Below are 20,000 nucleotides of genomic sequence, written 5' to 3'. Positions count from 1 at the left end.
TGTCGTTCATGGCCAATCGCGCATAATCTTCGGGATGAATTTTCTCGGCCTACCTTGAAGTAAGACTCCTGTAGTCATAAGAACTTATTTTGCATAATCATGAGAAATATGCAATGTAAACTTTATTTTTATTCAATGTATTGATACTTAAACACAACTGATTTTGTGGATCATGTTGTTCTTTAATCTGACGATTGCTCTCGACAGGTGAAAGAGATTCGAAAAAGAGCAGGTTGCTAAGTCTAATTATTGGGGAACAACTACTCCCTGACTCCTTTCTTGGCACCTCTTCCCTCATCTGCGAACTAAGATATGGAACAACCCACAAGCTTGTAGCGCACTTTAAAGACGCAGATCCCGAAACAGGGCTTCACTCAAAGACTATTCAACTTGAACAGATGGCTGAGAATTCTCAAAAAATCTTTCTTCAACAAATTTCGTTTTTCCTAAATCAAGATCGGCAAGGTTGTAACAAGGTTGAGATCTTTTGGCCAAACAACCTACTGAAGGTTGGTGATAAGCAAGGCAAGCTTATGGCTTTATATGGAATTTGTGAGGCAAGGGTTGCTAACTGAGCATTTATCAAGCATTATTCTTGAAAAAGCTTAGGTCTTGCAGAATACTTTTCATTGATTATAACTGAGAAAGAACATATATCGTTCTCCTTCACAATCTAACTCTTTTCTTGATAAAAAAAGTCTTTGGATGAGTCAACAACAAGTAAAGAAACATTGATCAAAAAAAAAAATTAAACCTTTTAAGATTCACTTACTCTCATCCTTTTTATGTTCTAGGAGAGAATCGTTATAGTTGACAGTCCAGCATTGGACGAGAAAGTAAAGTTGTACCTTTCTGAGGCTTTCGTAGTTATCTGCGTTATCAACAATTTAACACAGCAACGTATGGTAAGTTGCATAGACAGGTAGCGTCACCATACCCAACAAAAAGTTCGTTCATTCATTCATTCAATTGAAAAATACAATTATCCTGCTCCAGACCAACTCGTAGCCGCCTTTTTTCATATCGTACTAGATTAGATTAATGAGCAAAGTTCGCAGAAAAAAGTTCAAAATGGTAAGCTATTGTCACTATCATTTAGTCATGTCAATAACGTTACAGTTAAAGTTGTATATATCATATTCATCAGAGTTATTATCATTATCATTACTATCATTATTGCTATTAGAACAAGTGAATGGTGGTTTTCGCGTGTGCTGATTGATTGGTTCGGAAGTGAATAGCAAGTAATATTTACCCCAGAGCAGCCAATGAAAACACAATTACGTGTCAAGAATTTAATTGCCGACCATTTTTCGGTATTGTGAAAGAAATAAACTTACTGTTTTGGTATCTGTGAGGCATACACTAAGAAAAAATTATTCCCCCAAGTGTCATTAAAACTGGTGGATATTTACCTCCTCTTCCGTGAATAATTGTCAGCCTTTTCTTTTCTCATCACTACTATTACCATGGTCGTTATCATTTTCTTTTACCCTCCAAGGAATTTTAAACTCCATGTAATGTATGTTTGTTCTTAGATGGAAGAACCGATCAAACAAAGCAGAAAAGTATGTCTTGATCAACAAAGGAAAACCTCGTCGATCTTTCCTCTTTTCATATGTAACAACCGGGATCAAGTATCTCAAGAAGAGGCTGACTCCATGAAAAGTTACGTCATCGGGAAACTCCGAGAATACTGGCCTGAATTAAACCCAGATTCTCAAATAATTTACTTTTCATCGCCTAACGCCACAAACGGTGAAATAGCTCCCGAGGAGTTTGCATTGCTGATGGATGGCATTAAATCCAGCTCCTTGCTAAACATTAAAGCAACGCTGCAAAGGCAGTGGAGGTACGTTCTGTTATGACTAGAAGGTCTTGCAAAGCTGCGTGACATTATGGCCATAACTCACATCCTAACTTAACTGGAGTTCTTTTCATCCCATTCTTCTCTAACTCTTTACCGCCTATCAAGAAGAGCAAAATTCTTGTGCCCTCATATCTTGATCTACTGAGGTTCCTCCAGGTGCACAGTGAAAATATTAACCTTACACAGACGCAGACGCGTGGGAAACTATAGAATTTACTTTTATACTGATATGGTTATTAGAGAGTGCTTTCTAGGGAAAACTTGGTGAAAGTCATTTTCCTAGAGTCTAAATGCGCTTAAAATCACCACACTCGTAAAATATGTCTTCCCGGTTAATTGCTCGACTACAGTCGAACCTACCTTCGACTACCTTTCTTGAGAGACCAACTCTCGTAAGCGACAACCATTTCAAAATACCAAAAATTTCTAAGTCGAATCCCTATAAACGAAACCTCTCTTAAGCGACCATATCTTATAAGCGACCACTCTAAGATATGCTTATTTTCAATTTCCATGGGAATTGCATTAACTTCTCCTAAGAGACCACTTTACAGAAAATCGGCTTTATCTCTTACGAGCGGAAACTGAAAAGTATTTCAACAAATGTTGCAAAAGTAGAGCTGCCGCCAGTGTTTTCCGAAATAGCTCTACCACGTTAATAAAGCTTTGGAAGAGTTTATAAATCACAAAAGCAGGTTTATTCACATCTGCGAAAAAAACTCTTCCGGATGGCCGCCGACTGTAGTTCATTTCTTCAAATTTCATCCACGCGGAATGATAATAAATGTTTTGGGCGAAAAATAGTACTTGAACTTTCCATGCTTTCCTCTTTCAGGTGGCTTGACTGCGTCATTTCGCGTATGGCATACCACATGAAAATGGTTAAGGATCTTCTCGTCTCTGATGATCAGTTACGCCTTGATAAACGCCTTTGTGACGTGGAGAAGTGGTTGCGCCCAGTAGAAAAAGAGATACAAGAGCATTTCAGAAAACTGGCAGACGATACCGCAAGGGTACTGTCCAAATATCTACAATCTAAAGAAGTAGTGGAAAAATTTACCTCGTGGACGCTTGACGATATTCCAAAAACCGAAAGTAGTTGGGAGGTAAACGAACATTTCATCCAGGATGCATTTACGAAGCGACTTCAGAACACGATCGCTGCATGGGAAGACGAGAATCACATTTTGTCCAACACTCACATTTCTCTGGTCCATTTCTCCAACCAGCGACTTAATAAAGAAAAGAGTCTACTTCCACTTCAGTACTTGGAGAACTTCGTTATTACGGATGATGCTGCGAGTGAATCAAATATTTGCCCGTCTTCAAATGACTTCGGTGTGGCCAAAAAAGTTCTGATCGGGGTTACAAGTCCAATTTGGGTTCCAGTCAGCCTAGTTGTAGTCCCAATCTTTGGTGTTATGACACTTAAAGAGAAATTTAAAAAAAGGAAAGATTCAACAAAATACGTAAAAGATCAACAAGGCTTCATCGTGAAAGCTTCCCGTGAATTCCTTCGCCATGCGAGTAAAGAGCAACAGCTATGTTCGATCGTGAAAGAGCAGCTCAAAGACGCCCAGGATCACCTTACTCGGGCTTCATCTCGTTTGCGCGAGCTCACAGCCGCTTACAAAATGCTATATCACCAGCTCAGAGATGAGACTCGCCCAAAAGGGAAAATCAAAAAATCCTATGGTGATTTAGAAGAAATGAGTGTAAGAGTAAAGGAAAAGTTGGCCCTCTTTTTCATTAAAGAAGTACAGAACATGGTAATAAGTCGTAATGACTTGGAGTGGGATCGAGGCGATCAAACTTCACATCTTGGAAAAGGAGCATTCGCTTCAGTTTATCGAGGAACATTCAGGATACCACGACAAAGAGAACCAGCACAGGTAGCTGTGAAATTGTGGAATGAGGAACTAAACGAATCCACCGCGGTTGGCTTCCTTTCTAAGACAGAAGCGCTAAGGTTAGTTACCCTTAGTATATTTTAACGCTGGAAGAGATCATAAACTCGATTTCCTATGTATTATGTATCGTGAATGTTTTTTTAAGGATCAAGAAGGTTTTTTACCGATTAAAAAAGCGGTAACCAATTAAACAGGCTTTTTTCGCAGTTAAGAATAATATTATTCCCACTTGATAAATCCACTGAACCTTTTCCCATAGGTCTCTTCAATTGCTAAAAGCTTGCGCAGCGAACGCATTCTCCTTCTGGGTTGTATTTAGGGGAAAGTATTGAACATCAAATAAAAATTAAAAAATATACAGGAACTAACTGTATATAAAAGGGTTGTCTAAAGAAGAATTGACTGATTTGATTCGACAACAATAGAAATGAAGGTGATTTCAGGAGAGCGTTATAATAACAGAGAAGTTGAAAAACACCGAAAATATTCGGGCACATTGAGATCCGAACGAACTTTAGCAATTTCTCAATACAGATGGATATGACTATATTTTTTTTGTAGGAAGCTTGACTTTCACTTCATCCTTAAGTTCTTTGGGACAGCATTGCTTAAGGAAGACGATCGATGGCGAATGATCCACGTTATGGAAATGTGCGAGGAAAACTTGATGAATCACATTTTCCAGAATCGTAAAAGTATACCTGATTTGTCCATACTGTGCTGGGCTAAGGACATAGCTGAAGCTATAGAGTTCATACACAGCCAGGGTATCGTTCACCGCGGACTCAAGCTGGAAAAAGTTTTGGTGAGTTTCGAATAAGGCTCAGTTTTTTTGTGAAGGTTTTAATTTCTACAATGATTTCGATATCCGTCTGTTTACAAGGGTCTGTTAATCACTAGTTATCTAATTCAGTCGTCAAATTAAGATTTCTTGATCAATTAGATGCAATAAATGTTGAAAATTTGCTTAGGTGCTTATTAAGTTAATAGTTCACGGTGACCAGTGACGAACGGTTCCAAGACAATTTTGCAGGAAAGGCCCTGTAGCTCCTAAAAGGACCGAAAATATTTTCTGGTTATAGTGTTTGCGTTCTTTCCTAACCTCTTTTCATAGCTTTCACAAGGAAATGTCATTAAGGTCTCCGGTTTTCGCCTCCCTGAAGAGGCTAAGATGATTACAGACATGTTGATGAGAACTGACGCTAACCTCACCCCGGAAGTAATCCCTCACAAAGAATATGATGACAAGGCCGAAGATGAAGAGGCAAAGATGATCAAAGACACCTTTAAGGGGACCAAAGCTTACCTCGCCCCGGAAGTGATCCTTAACAAAGAATATGATAACAAGGCCGACATCTACAGCTTTGGTATAATGCTTTGGGAGATGTGGTATGGTGAGAGAGCCCTCCTTGAAAAAGAAGAACATGTGTTGCACAAAGTAGTTAAGGGTGCCACGCATTCACATGTACAAGACGACATGAAGCCTCCCACTGGCTGGCAAGATCTAATGCAGCATTGCTGGGATGGAAAACCCAACAATCGACCAGATGCAGCAGAGTGTCACAAGGTGTTAACTAGGCTCTCCCAGAGTGTGTACCCACCATCGCCATGAACACTAGCTACCAGGGGGCCATATTAAACATGTTTCGTACTCAAAGGTAGACCTACTGGGAAGAACAGCAGCCAACGTTCTGATAACATAATCTTTCTGGTTTTTATAGTGAATAGAAAATTATGATACTTAAGGGCTATGGGATATGCTTTCTTGACAAAGGTTAATCTGTGCTTGACGACTGATTTAATGACTACATCATCTTTGCATCGAAAAAGCAGGGTTTGTACCAACGTTTAAATTAATAAGCTGAAAAAAAAGTAAAGAAGGCTGAACATTCTTAACTTCTGGGCACTGACTTCTTGACTTGAGGCATGTGGTCGTTATTCTTTCTTTTGAACGATGAACAACCAGCGATACATTTAAATCATACGACTTTGAATGCATTTCTGCCTTTTTTCTTATAAATATGTCGGCGGGAAGACGGGTGGTGTGAAACTAGGTGTCAATGAGAGGAGATCAATAGAACACTAAAAAGCCCTCGGGGGATCAGATAAATTTCATTGTGACACATCCAAATTGCTCAGACCCAACCCTTCCCCCCACTCCCCTTGGCGAAAGATAATGACTGGTCTCTAAATATTATCAGTATCATTTTCAACATATGCATCTTCTGTTAAGCTTAATTTTTTTTTGTTTGCTTTTGTTTTTCTTCTGCATGACATCGATAGTTATTCATTACTACATAAAAATAAATAAACCAAGGGTAAGAATCATTTCAGCACTTTGAAATACAAAGATAGAGGAGGTATTCAAAGGTACAAATTTCGCAAGTAGTGGACCGCTTAGGGACCTGACAAGGTTTTCAAAACGAAGATGTGCAAATTTGCATTCGCGAATTGTACGTTCTATATTGATAAATAAGACATTTAGGACAAGCTCTTTGAGTAAAGGAGTAATCAATTCAGTCGAAGGATTACTAGCAATACCTCCCAACAATATACCATTAACTGTTCTTCGATTTTGAATGGGTATGTGGATTTTAAGCTTATTGTCTAGATGTTACTATTTCAATGAAATCAAGACTGGGTGACAACTCAATTCTGAAAATATGCTGGGAATGGAGAAAATTTTGAAAAAAACTGAAGCATTTCGAGAATAACTTTCAACATGAATTCTGGGGGTGAATGAAAATCGTCGAAACAAAATTTAAGCGACTCATCGGTTAGAAATTGACATCAAAGACATTTCTTGCCAGATTGTGACTACAAAGGTACTTCCGAAAAGCGGATATGAAGCAACTAAGAGACTAGTAAGAGACCAAACCGGAAAATATATTCTGAGATAGTACGAAAGGACAACATTTTCAGTTATTCTTGAATGGGAAAAGTCGATAGTCGTACTTCAATTGTCAATGCCTCATGATGGTATACGATTGCAATTGAAGCGGATTGAAATTTGTGATCTGAGTCACTTGAAAATTCGGTGATATTTCCTGAAGCTGAGGTAAGGGGATGTTTTGGCAAAACGCTCAAAATTCTGTTGTCGAATGTTATCTTCATTTGCTTACTTGCATGTAGAGATAGTTTGGCAAGTTTGATTCAAAATCATTTAAAAGGTGAAGTTACCCGTACCGTAATTAGCCCAAAAAGAAGAGCTGTCTCAACTTTAATGCTATGGGAGTCGGAATTTATATTGTGATTTAGTTTATACTCAAATTTTTACGGAGGGCACGGCAAATTTCTTTTATTGTTGTGGCAGCAATCTTTAGAAATTCTTATAATATACCTACAAGATGGCCAGCCATGTGGACCAGACTAAAATCCCGTGTTTATCGTTTTTAAGATCGCTTTGTACTGAAAGGTCGTAGCGTTAAATGAAGATTTACACAACCAAATAGCGACTCTTTTCTTCGTAACAGAAGCCATTCAATAGCATGATAAATAGATAACACCTATCAACCGTATCAGTAAAGGCAAGGTTTCAAGTTCGTAAAAAATAGCCTATAGTATGCTTTTGCAATTGCTAATGTGTAAGGTGTGACTATCAAAGCGGATGTGTGATTTGTCTGAAATGGATTTGTTTCCAATCAATGAACAATCCAGAGGCTTCGGCAAAACCAACCGTGACAACCGTAGGTCAGAGGTTAAGCTGTTACATAAATATGAAATCCCGTATGTGATTAACAGACAAATGAAACGTCTCCCAGAGGCGTATATTTACTTCCTACTCTCTGTACATGAATCCAAACGGCGTATGCAACATGAGTGCGTCGAAAGACTTTGAAAAATGCAACGATCTTGGGGGCATGGTTGAGCTAATGCAGTCTCTAGGTATTTCGCTAATAGGGCTGCAGACATTGGACCAGATGAAAGAGAGGGTGAAAAAGGCACTCAGAATATCAGAGGAGGTAAGAATGTAAGCATCTATGGCTAGTATCCATTCAAACTCAGCGTAGACCGCCATCGCCAATTCAGACTGTCGCGGCAGAATTATCCGCAAGGAATGGCCCCGATTAACTGGATTAATGTGGTTGACTGAATGTCCGAATTTAACGAATCGCTCGCTGTCTTGTGGCGGGCATTCTGTATGCTTTGGGCTATTATTAGTTGACCTAGAGACACTGTTGCAGCAATTGAAACTGAAATGAATGGACAATAACTTTGTGAGTTGTTGGCTGGATTAAACGAAACGTAACGTAGATAAACTAACACCTAGCTCTTCATTTAACATTTTATTACTTCGTTATTCCAAGCGGTTTTAATGAATGTAAACCACATAATGAAATCACGTAAGAGGGTGAAACTTGATAATCAGTTCATCACAGTCCAACGGATATTATTCCCTAATTTGTGTTCAGACCTCGAAACATACATAGCAAATATATTTAGAATTTCAACCTCGTATATTCTAAGTTGTTCTACCTTCTTAAATATCAATGTGTAAAGAAGAACTTCTTCAACGAGTGCTGGTTGAACTTGGGCTCAAACTTCGACTTAGAGTTATGATAATGAAAGCTATTGACGTTTCTATCACTGCTCTCATCCGCGTGTTATTTATCGCTGTGTTCTGATTGGCACTTACAGCTCTATTCTTACAAATCAATTCCTCTCACACATTTTCCTCTCCTCTACTGGCAAGAACTTCGAGTTTTCTCTGGGTGGAGTTTGAATTTCTATTAAAAACTACTGCCCCATCGATTTTCTGTTAGTTATAATTAGGCGCTGATAAGTCATCTTGCGTGACAAATGGTGACAGTTTCCTTTCTGGTTCGTTTCTGTGGTCCTTTTCTATTGTTAAGAGCAAAACCTACCTTTGTTTTAAAAATTTCACTTGTGCATGAAAGGACTTTCTTCTCATATTAACGTCGCAACTCGAAGTTCAACTTGAATTCCGAGTCGAAATTGAACTCTTAGGTCCAGTTCAAACGTCAAATCATTCACATGTGCTAAACCTAGTAACTCCTATTTTAGTCGACTAAAATCATTAAATACGACATTTGATTTAAACGTCGATTTTAACTCTGTCGAATTTAACTCTGTTCGCTGTTAATATTCCCAGGCGCACTACTTATTTACTAGGCGAAGACATCTATTGAGCGTTTGCTTAATTGCTTTACTGATGCTTTCGTTTCGCTCTTTGTTTTTGCTTCGTCATCTTGGCTTTTCGTCATTATACTTTGACTTGATTCACGTTCCATCACTTCAAACACGACCCACAATATGCCACAAATTTTTCTACTTTCCACCTAGGAGTGCCCTTTTCGTTTTCAATAACCGAACACCTCATACAAAAGTAATTACCGCACGTCAAACAACTATATATTGTCTTTGCAAAGTAAGAACTACAAATTCCTTCGTCTCACGCCATTTTTTGTGCTGTTGTGGCTTTTTCGCCCTTGGCATTCACAGAATTCCTGGCGAGTTGTGGGTAATAAACGAATCATGATATTACCTATAGTTCATCCAGTAAGTTCGGCAAATGTGAGATGCGACGTTTAATTCAAAAGTCGAACCTAAGTCGAATCTTCGACTGTTTCAGTCACAGATACGGCGAATGTCGCATTTAATTTAAAACAGTCTAATTTAAAACAGTCTAATTTAAAACAGTCGAATTTAAGGTGGCTAAACACAGTTTTTGATACTTGTCTTTCTTTCACCATTTTCTCTAACACCCTTGATCTCTCGGTCGCCAAAACTGGCAGTAGGCAAGTTAACAACGCAAACTTTGTTTTTTGATAGTTAAGCTGACGTATGTACCGTTGCCATGGTGACATGAATAAACATAAACAGGCCTTTAAATTCAGTTTTGTTTATTTGTAGAAAATCTAGTCATTAGATTTTCTTTATAATTTCCATGAAAGAGCTTGTAACGATACTCACAAGTTGACACCATTTTGCTAACAAGTGATCAGAGAGATCTTTCATTATCCCTTGTTGAAGGTTCACTCGATTATCTAGAATTTCCTTAGTTAAAAATCAATTTTTTTCAATACTCCAGTTTTCCTAAAGTATTTTCGTGCCAAATTCCGTGGAATTAATTCTATTGAGTGGTTCTCAAGAAATAGGCATATTGCCTAGAGAGCAATTTTACCAGTTACATTGGTGAGACCACTCGCCACATTTGTACACGAGTTCGTGAGCACCTCTTGTCAGACAAGTCTTCGCATATTTACAGACACCTTCAATCATCAAGGGCCTGTCTTTACTCTTGTGATACAGAATGTTTCACGATATTATATTCTGCCACCTCAAAATTCCAAATTAAGATCAAAGAGACATTGCATATTAAGTGGGAAAAACCCATTCTTAATCAGCAATTGAAGCATCTAGATTTATCTCTTTCCTTTTAATTGTGTTGTTTCTTACGTCTTTTATTATTTATTTATCTATTTATTATTATTATTATTATTATAATTTTTTTTTGGTGTAGTTATGAGCGAGCTATTTTCATTTTATAATCAAACTGTAACGTAAGTCCGGACACGTAACTCGTAACGTACCTTAATATAAATTCAAATGTATAACCGTTAAAAGCTCATTTGCAAGTAAAGATGACATGAGAATGTCGAAACATGTCTTGTAAATTTAAATTTGAAGTTGTCGTTTCTTTATTGAGAGTTATTGTCACTCTGTTGTCTTTACGTCCGTTTGGTCACATTATCCACGACAGAGTAATTTTCCATTCAATCGCAATTTTTCTACTTACTACGCATGCGCTGTATTTAACTGGGTTCTTTCGGTAACGACGAAAAAGCTGAGGATTGTTGAGTTCTTTGCACCGTTAACTTTTCTTACATGTCTTTGTAATAAAAGATTAAAGCCCTCAATACACTGCGCCAACTATAGAGAAAAATAGCACAGATAGTACGGATACGTGTTGAGTAAATAAAATGACCGTTCTATTGACGGCATGTTTGTTTTTTGCAATCCTTGTGCGCGCGCTGAATTGCATCACCAAAAGCGCGCGCGAAAACTGTGTTCAGCCACCTTAAAGGCCGTTACACACGAGGGAGCTTGCTCCCGCAGCACGCTCCTGCAACACGCTCCCGGAGCAAAGCTCCCTCGTCTGGACCAACGATTTCTTGCGAAAAAATATGTTACGCAACAAAACTTTTGCTCCCGAGTTTTGCTCCAGGGGCAAATCTGTTGCACGAGTCTGTTTCAGGAGCAAGCTCCCTGGTGTGTACTGAAATTTGCTTGCCGTGCTCCAATCGGGTTGTTTCATCATTCAGCTCCCTCGTCGTGTCCTTCGTGTGTACTGGTTGGGGTACTTACCCGGGAGCGTGTTGCAGGAGCGCACTGCGGGAGGAAGCTCTTTCGTATGTACTGGTTGGGGTACTTACCTGGAAGCGTGTTGCAGGAGCGTGCTGCGGGAGCAAGCTCCCTCGTGTGTACCGGCCTTAATTAATTCAAACGTCGTTCTTCACATGCATTTAATTCTCGCATCAAGTTCGGCACATGTGAAATTCGACGTTTGAACCGGGCCTTACTTAAATTGAAACTCGATTATGTGAATAGAATGTAATGTGCATGCAACGAAAAATGCTTGTCTACTTTAGCTATATCGAGTCAACATACCAAGTAAGAAATTTTTATCAAATGTTAAGCTATCGACTCAGTTATAGAATGGCAGATCCAAGTTTCATTGCCATTGATGATATTTTTTGCAAAGCAATGTAACCTCTCCATGCTCCACTCATCAGGTCTTCTCAGTGTTGAAAGAGACCAGGGAAGAAATCAAGAGAAGACAAAGAAACTTGCTAGAACTATTCGAGAGCATAGACGCCTGTCTAAATGAGTTGAGTGACAAGGACTACGCACTTCTGGAGCTGGGAGTCAAAAATCTCAAGAACCAAATGGCCCACCACAAACAGAGACTAGAGAGAACAGAATACGCCGTGCTCGTTGCAGGTTGGTTACTTATGATAAGAAATTTTGGAAGCTCACAATTAAGTAAAAGTTGAAGCATGATCGTTTGTTGTAGCTTGAAGTTCTCTCCCAACTGTTTTATTCGCCCCCAGGCAGACTGTTCGCCACAGGGCTACGCCATTAGCTTACAAAGGAGTAGCGAGAGACAGGAAACGAAATGCTTGACGAACGTTATATGTCTTCCACAGTTTCTCCATGTCAATGTCTATTCCTAGTACCAGTCTTCACTTTTCCATTCCAGCACATTCTCCGTTTTAATCTTCGTGTCGTTCATGGCCAATCGGGCATAATCTTTGGGATTAATTTCCTCCCCCTACCTCCAAGTAGGCCTCATCATCGCTACAGTTTTCATAAGAACTTATTTTGCATGATCATGAGAAATATGAAATAAAATCTTTATTTTTATTTCATTTATGAATACTTAAACCCAACTGATTTTGTGGATCATGTTTTCTTTAATCTGGCCGGATTGCTCTCGACAGGTGAAAGAGATTCGAAAAAGAGCACGTTGTTAAGTCTGATTCTTGGAGAACAACTACTCCCTGACTCCTTTCTTGGCACCTCTTCCATCATCTGCGAACTAAGATATGGAACAACCCACAAGCTTGTCGCGCACTTTAAAGACGCAGATCCCGAGACAGGGCTTCACTCAAAGACTATCCAACGTGAAGAGATGGCTGAGAATTCTCAACAAATCTTTCTTCAACAAATCTCCTCGTTTTTCCCAAATCAAGATCGGCAAGGTTGTGATAAGGTTGAGATATTTTGGCCAAACAACCTGCTGAAGGTTGGTGATAAGCAAGGCAAGCTTAGGGCTTAGTGTGCAATTTGTGAGCTGAGGGTTGCTAAAACTGAGCATTTATCAAGCATTATTCTTGGCAAAACTTTGGTCTTGCAGAGTACTATTCTTTGACGGATTACATCTGAAATATAACATATATCGTTTCCGTTCATAATCTAACCCTTTCATTGATAAAAAAATGTCTAAAGATAATTCCACAAGCGGCCCAAGCGTACTGTGTGTGATTTTGGGGTCTAAAGTTCATTAGAGGCAATACCTAACATATTAAGATCGAATTAAGCGTAAGTATGGGCCGTTAAAAAAGGAAAAATTGTGAAAAAAAATTGAAAAAAAATTGAAAAGGATAATAAAAGCGAGGAATCAAATGTGGGAAGTCTTCTAACCTTTTTTTCCGTGGCCGCTTTGTTGCCAACGATCATTTTAACGCTGTTTTGACAACTTTCTTTGTAACGCATGCAGTGTCACCGGTCAACTGTATAAAAGGAAAAATTATAAAAAAAAATTAAGAAAAAATCAAAAAGGATGATTAAAGCGAGGAATATATCGTATGAAGTCCCCTTATCTTTTCCCCGTAAGACGGAGTGGCTCTCGGATCGATGCAGCGGAATTTGGAAACTTTTGCCGCTGAAACGGGTAGGTAATAGCTAAGCGTTCCCGCAGGTGGAAATTTGAGCGAGATCGGTCGACTTTTGTGCAATTTATCGGCCTTCGAGTGGCGACGGTTGGTGTTCGGGACCGGTGGAAGTTTCCAGCCCTGAGTTTTCTTATATACAATTGACCGGTAGCACGACGCGCATTACAAAGAAAGTCGCCAAAACAGCGTTAAAATGACTGTAAACGACAAAGCAGCTACGGAGAAAAGTAAGGAGACTTCATACGATATATCCTCGCTTTTGTTATCCTTTTTAATTTTTTCTTGGCTTTTTTTTATAAATTTTCCTTTTATACAGTTGACTGGTGACACCGCACGCGTAACAAAGCCAAAACAGCGTTTAAACGACCGTTGGTACCAAAGCGGCTACGGAAAAAACGTAAGGAGACTTCGCACGTTTTAATTCCTCACTTTTATTATCCTTTTTAACTTTTTTTATAACTTTTTTTATAATTTTTCTTTCTTTTAACGGCCCACACTTACGCTTAAAATTCGATCTTAATATGTTAGGTACTGCCGTTTATGAACTTAAGACCCCAAAATCACACACAATGCGCTTGGACCGCCTGTGATGATTCAGCAACAACAACAACAACAATTACAGAAATATTGATCTAAAAAAGTTTAAACCTTTTTTAAGATTCATTTACCTATCATCCTTTTTCTGTTCTAGGAGGGAATCGTTATAGTTGACGGCCCATCAATTGGTAAATCACCCATCGAGGACGAAAAACTAAAGGTGTACCTTTCTGAGGCTTTCGCAGTTATCTGCGTCATTAACAGTTTAGCACAGCAACATGTGGTAAGTGGATAAACAGGTAGCGTCACCATACCCAACAAACAGTGCGTTCATTCTTTCATTCAATTGAAAAACACAATTACCCTGCTTCAGACAAACTCGTAGCCGCCTTTCTTAATATCATATTTGATAGATTAATGAGCAAAGTTCGCAAAAAAAGTTCAAATTGGTAATGATAAGCTATCATCACCATCATTTAATCAAGTCAATAACGTTACCCTTATTATTTTTATCAGTACAAGTAAATAGTGGCTTTCGCGCGTGCTAATTCGCTGGTTCGGTAGTGGATAGCAAGTAATCTTCACCCCCGAGCAGCTGATGAAAACAAAATTTCGCGTCAAGAGTTTAATTGCCGACCATTTTCGGTATTGTCAGAGAAATAAACTTATTTTTTGGTATTTGTGTGGTGTACACTAAGAAAAATTATTCACCACTGTGTCGTTAAAATTGGTGGATATTTACCTCCACTTCCATGAATAATTGTCAGCTATTTCTTTTGTCATCATTGCTATTACCATGGTCGTTATCATTTTCTTTTACCCTCCAAGGAATTTTTAACTCCACGTAATGTACGTTTGTTCTTAGATGGAAGAGCCAATCAAACAAAGCAGAAAAGTATGTCTTGATCAACAAAGGGAAACCTCGTCAATTTTTCCTCTTTTCCTGTGTAACAACTGGGATCAAGTATCTCAAGAAGAGGCTGACTCCATCAAAAATCACGTCATTGGGAAACTCCGAGAATACTGGCCTGAATTAGACCCAAATTCTCAAATAATTTACTTTTCATCGCCTAACGCCACAAACGGTGAAATAGATCCCGTGGAGTTTGCATTGCTGATGGATGGCATTAAATCCAGCGCCTTGCTGAACATTAAAGCAACGTTGCAAAGGCAGTGGAGGTACGTTCTGTTTTGACTAGAAGGTCTTGCAAAGCTGTGTAAGAATATTATAGCCATAACTCACGTCTCCCATTCTTCTTTAATTCTTTACCCCCTATTAAGAAAAGCAAAATTTTTCTGCTCACATATCTTGATCTAATGAGGTTCCCTCAGGTGCACAGTAAAAATAATTAGTTTATACAAAGGCAGAAGAAGAGAAAACTATCGGATATACTTTTATACTGATAAGGTTATTAGATGGTGCTTTTTAGATAAAACTTGATAAAAGTCATATCCCTAGGGTCTGAATGCACTTAAAATCACCACCAATATGTGTCTTAATTCCTGGTTAATTGTCCGACTACAGTCGAACCTACCTTCGACCACCTCTCGTAAGCGATCAACTCTCGTAAACGACCACTATTTCAAAATAACAAAAGTTTCTTAAGTCAAATCACATAAACGGAACCTCTCTTAAGCGACCACGTCTTATAAGCGACCACTCTAAGTGATGCTTGCTTTTAATTTTCAGTAATTGTTCTAACCAAACAAGAGGATGAGACCACTTTACAGAAAATCAGCTTTATCTCGCACGAGCGGAAACTGAAAAGTTTTTCAAAATATGTTGCAAAAGTGGAGCTGCCGCTAGTGTTTTCCGAAATAGCTCTACTATGTGAAAAGAGTATTGGAAGAATTTATAAATTACAATTGCAGGTTTAATCACAGGTACGAAAAAAGACTCTTTCGGGTGGTCGCTCACGGAAGGTTCGACCGTAGTTCATTTCTTCAAATTTCATCCACACGGAATGACAAGAAACGTTTTTGGCGAAGAAAATACTTGAAATTTCCATGCTATCCTCTTTTAGGTGGCTTAACCTCGTCATTTCACGTATGGCATACCACATGAAAATGATCAAGGATCACATCTCTGGTGATTTACGCCTTGATAAACGCCTTTGTGACATCGAGAAGCGGTTGCACTCAGTAGAAGAAGAGATGCAGGAGCATTTCAGAAAACTGGCAGACGACGCCGCAAGAGTGCTGTCCAAACACCTACAGTCTAGAGAAGTAGTGGAAAAATTTACTTCGTGGACGCTTGACGATATTCCAAAAACTGAAAGTAGTTGGGAGGTAACCGAACATTTCATCCAAGATGCATTTACGAAGCGACTTCAGAACACGATTGCCGCATGGGAAGACGAGAACCACATTTTGTCCTACACTCACAGCTGTCTGGTCCGTTTCTCCAACCAGCGATTTGAGGAAGGTAAGAGTCTACTTCCACTCAGATACCTGGAGAACGCCGTCATTTCGGATGATCCTGCTAGTAAATCAAATATTTGCATGTCTTCAAACGACTTCGACGCGGCCAAAAAAGTTCTGATCGGGGTTACAAGTCCAATATGGGTTCCAGTCAGCGTAGTTTTATTCCCGATCTTTGGTGTCGTGAGACTTAAAGAGGAATTAAAAGAAATGATAGATTCAACAAAATACGAGAAAGATACAAGTAGCTTCATCGTGAAAGCTTCCCGTAAATTCCTCCGCCATGCGACTAAAGAGCAAGAGCTCTGTTCGATCGTGAAAGAGCGGCTGAAAGATGCTCAGGATTACCTTACGCAGGTTTCATCTCGTTTGCGCGAGCTCGTAGCCGCTGACAAGATGCTATATCACCAGCTCCGAGATGAGACTCGCCCAATAGAGAAAATCCAAAAATTCTATGGCGATTTAGAAGCAATGAGTGTAAGATTAAAAGAGAAGTTGGCCCTCTTTTTCATTAAAGAAGTACAGAACATGGTAATAAGTCGTAATGACTTGGAGTGGGATCGAGGCGATCAAACTTCACATCTTGGAATAGGAGTATTCGCTACAGTTTATCGAGGAACATTCAGGATACCACGACAAAGAGAACCAACTCAGGTGGCTGTGAAATTGTGGAATAAAGAACTAAGCGAATCCACCGCGATTGGCTTCCTTTCTAAGACAGAAACACTAAGGTTAGTTGTTCTTGGTATCAGTTTAACGCTGGAAGAGGTCGTGAACTCAATTTACTATTTATCATGTATCGTGAATGTTTTTTAAGGATCAAGAAGGTTTTTTACTCATCAAAATAGCAGTAACCAATCAAGCAAGCCTTTTCTCGCAGTCAAGAACATATTATTCCGAGTTGAAAACTCCACTGAGACTTTTCCCGTAGGTCTTTGCAGCCTAAAAATTAAGCTTGCGCAGCGAACGCAATCCCCTTCTAGGTTGTATTTAACGAAAAGTATTGAACATCAAATAAAAATTAATATATATAGAAGCAGTAACTATATATGCATATCTATATAAGGGCTGTCTAAAGTGGAATTTTAATTTGGTTGGACAACATGAGAAATATAAGTCATTAGCTAGAGCGTTATAACCTAGCAGTTGAAAACACCGAAAATGTTTGGGCACATTAACATTCAAACGAACTTATATAATTTCATAAGACAGGTAGATATTCGTGACCATATTTTTTTGTAGGAAGCTTGACTTTCGCTTCATCGTTAAGTTCTTTGGGACTGCATTGCTAAGGGAAGACGGTCGATGGCGGGTGTTCCATGTCATGGAAATGTGCGAGGAAAACTTGATGAATCACATTTTTCAGAATCGTAAAAGTATACCTGCTTTGTCCGTGCTGTGTTGGGCTAAGGACATAGCTGAAGCTATAGAGTTCATACATAGTCAGGGTATTGTTCACCGCGGACTCAAGCTGGAAAAAATTTTGGTGAGTTTCAACTAAGGCTCAATTTTTTTGTGTATGTTATAATTTCTACGATGGTTTTGATTTCAGTCTGCTTGCAAGGGTCGGTTAATGACTAGTTATGTAATTCACTGGTCAAAGTGAGATTAAATGTATTAAATGCAATAGTTGTTGAAAATCTGCTTACGTGCTCATTAGTTCACAACGTCAAGTGACGAACGGTTCCAAGTCAGTCTTGCAGAAAAGGCCTTGTAGCTCCTAAAAGGCCCGAAAATATTTTCTGGTTATGGCATTAGCGTTATTTCTTTACCTCTCTTCATAGCTTTCACAAGGAAATGTCATTAAGGTCTCCGGTTTTCGCCTCCCTGAAGAGGCTAAGATGATCACAGACATGTTGACGAGAACCGACGCTAACCTCACCCCGGAAGGGATCCCTAACAAAGAATATGATGATAAGGCTGAAGAGGAAGAGGCTAAAATGCTCACAGACACCTTAAAGGGAACCAAAGCTTACCTCGCCCCGGAAGTGATCCTTAAAAAAGAATATGATAACAAGGCTGACATATACAGCTTTGGTATAATGCTCTGGGAGATGTGGTATGGTGAGAGAGCCTTCCTTGAAGAAGGACATGCGTTGGACAAAGTAGTTAAGGGTGCAACACCTTCACATGTACAAGACGACATGAGGCCTTCCACTGGCTGGCAAAATCTTATGCAGCGTTGCTGGGATGGAAAACCCAACAATCGACCAGATGCGGCAGAGTGTCACAAGGTGTTAACTAGGCTCTCCCAGAAAGTGTATCCACCATCGCCATGAACACTGGCTATCAGGGAGCCATCTTAAGCATATTTCACACTCAAAAATAGACCTACAGGGTAGAACAGCGGCTAACTTTCTGATAAGATAATCCTTCTGATTTTCGTGATGTATCATTTTCAACATGTGCATCTTTTCTTAAGCATTTTTTTGTTTTGTTTTGTTTTTGTTTTTCTTCTGCATCATATCGATATTATTCATTGCTACATAAAAATAAATAAACCAAGGGTAAGAATCATTTCAGCACTTTGAAATACAGAGATAGAGTAAGTATTCAAAGGTACAAATGACGTAAGTAGAAGACCGCTTAGGGACCTGACAAGGTCCACAAAACTAAGGTGTGCAAATTTGCATACGAGAATTATACGCTTTATATTGGTAAATAAGGCATTTAGGACAAACTCTTTGAATAAAGGAGTAATCAATTCAAAGGATTACTAGCAATACCTTCTAACAATGTACCATTAAATTTTCTTCGATTTTGAATGATTGTGTGGATCTTAAGCCTTTTTGTCGTACTATTTCAATGAAATCAAGACTGGGCGAGAGGAGAAAATTGTGAAAAAAAACTGAAGCATTTCGAGAATAACTTGTCGGGGAATAAGTTAGTTGCTCATTAATAATAAGTCAAATATTAATTGTAAAAGGAATTAGTTAAATGATTACGTGATAGATTGCATCCATTCTCAGTAAATTGAACTTAGTGCACAGTTATCAGCTGATGTACTTTGCACACGCTAATTGAACCAAATAAGGAGGGGATCATGTGAACTAGGCTTGATATATCGTACGATAGTTATATTACTGTAGGCTGTGCGAGCGGAACAAAAATTCCGCAACATAACTTTCAATATAAATTTTGGAGTGAATGAAAATCGTGGAAACAAAATTTAAGCCACGTATAGTTTAGAAATTGACATCAAAGACATTTCTTGCCAGATTGGGAATACAAAGGTACTTCCCGGCGAAAAGCGGATATGAAGCAAATGAGAGACCAAACCGGAAAATATATTCGGAGATAGTACGAAAGGACAACATTTTCAGTTATTCTTGAATGGGAGAAGTCGATAGTCAATGAATTTCAGTTGTCAATGCCTCATGAAGGTAAACGATTGCAATTGAAGCGGTTGCAATTTGTGATCTGAGTCACTTGAAAATTCGGTGATATTTCCTGAAGCCGAGCTAAAAGAATGTTCAAAATATCTCAAAATTCTGTTGTCGAATATTACCTTCATTTACTTATTTGCATGTAGGAATAGTTTGGTAAATTTGATTAAAAATTATTTAAGAGGCAATGTCTGAGAAAAGCGGGCAAAATCTGAAAAAGCATACTAGCATCATAGATAGGTTAGGTGGACTTACGGATAAATATACTAAAGTTTGCTCGGCAAGTGTTCTGGTATAGGAGATACGAGATCCACTCCCCATCAACCCCTCAGGTGCTAGTTTTTCGGGTGAATTTGTCCCAAATTCGACGCCCAGCAAAAACTTTCAAATTTAGCGGACGAAGTTCGTGTTTTGAACCTGATATAAATGGACATAGAACTTAAAAGCCAGAAATGTA

General features: G+C 38.9%; 2 protein-coding genes across 2 annotated transcripts in view; both read left to right on the top strand.

Annotated features, from left to right (window-relative positions):
* The window catches only part of LOC148727272 (uncharacterized), a 13,949-nt gene extending 8,273 nt beyond the window's left edge, over nt 1–5,676 (top strand). Inside the window, exons 3-8 of the mRNA XM_088729190.1 lie at nt 208–509; nt 795–905; nt 1,539–1,852; nt 2,706–3,839; nt 4,342–4,585; nt 4,895–5,676. Coding sequence (XP_088585316.1) covers nt 208–509; nt 795–905; nt 1,539–1,852; nt 2,706–3,839; nt 4,342–4,585; nt 4,895–5,392 — 2,603 coding nt within the window. The 3' untranslated portion in view covers nt 5,393–5,676. The remainder of the gene's footprint in view (nt 1–207; nt 510–794; nt 906–1,538; nt 1,853–2,705; nt 3,840–4,341; nt 4,586–4,894) is intronic.
* Nucleotides 5,677–5,816: 140 nt separating this feature from the next.
* Nucleotides 5,817–19,724, top strand: LOC111335696 (uncharacterized). The gene is made up of 8 exons (XM_022941689.2): nt 5,817–7,742; nt 11,538–11,745; nt 12,246–12,550; nt 13,891–14,019; nt 14,602–14,915; nt 15,761–16,888; nt 17,400–17,643; nt 17,942–19,724. Exons 1-8 carry the CDS (start codon nt 7,572–7,574, stop codon nt 18,434–18,436), a joined length of 2,994 nt encoding a protein of 997 aa, XP_022797424.2. The 5' UTR covers nt 5,817–7,571; the 3' UTR covers nt 18,437–19,724.
* Nucleotides 19,725–20,000: the final 276 nt, after the last annotated feature.

The sequence above is a fragment of the Stylophora pistillata genome, chromosome 7 (assembly GCF_964205215.1).
Source record: "Stylophora pistillata chromosome 7, jaStyPist1.2, whole genome shotgun sequence".
Lineage (NCBI taxonomy): Eukaryota > Metazoa > Cnidaria > Anthozoa > Scleractinia > Pocilloporidae > Stylophora > Stylophora pistillata.
Note: the sequence above shows the minus strand (reverse complement) of the source record. Positions and strands in the feature narration are given on the sequence as shown.

Coding starts and splice junctions, on each gene's coding strand:
- LOC111335696 (XM_022941689.2), top strand. CDS start 7,572: ATGAATCCAAACGGCGTATGCAACATGAGTGCGTCGAAAGACTTTGAA. Junction 12,551..13,890: donor GGCCAAACAACCTGCTGAAG/GTTGGTGATAAG, acceptor TTTCTGTTCTAG/GAGGGAATCGTTATAGTTGA. Junction 17,644..17,941: donor TCAAGCTGGAAAAAATTTTG/GTGAGTTTCAAC, acceptor CTCTCTTCATAG/CTTTCACAAGGAAATGTCAT.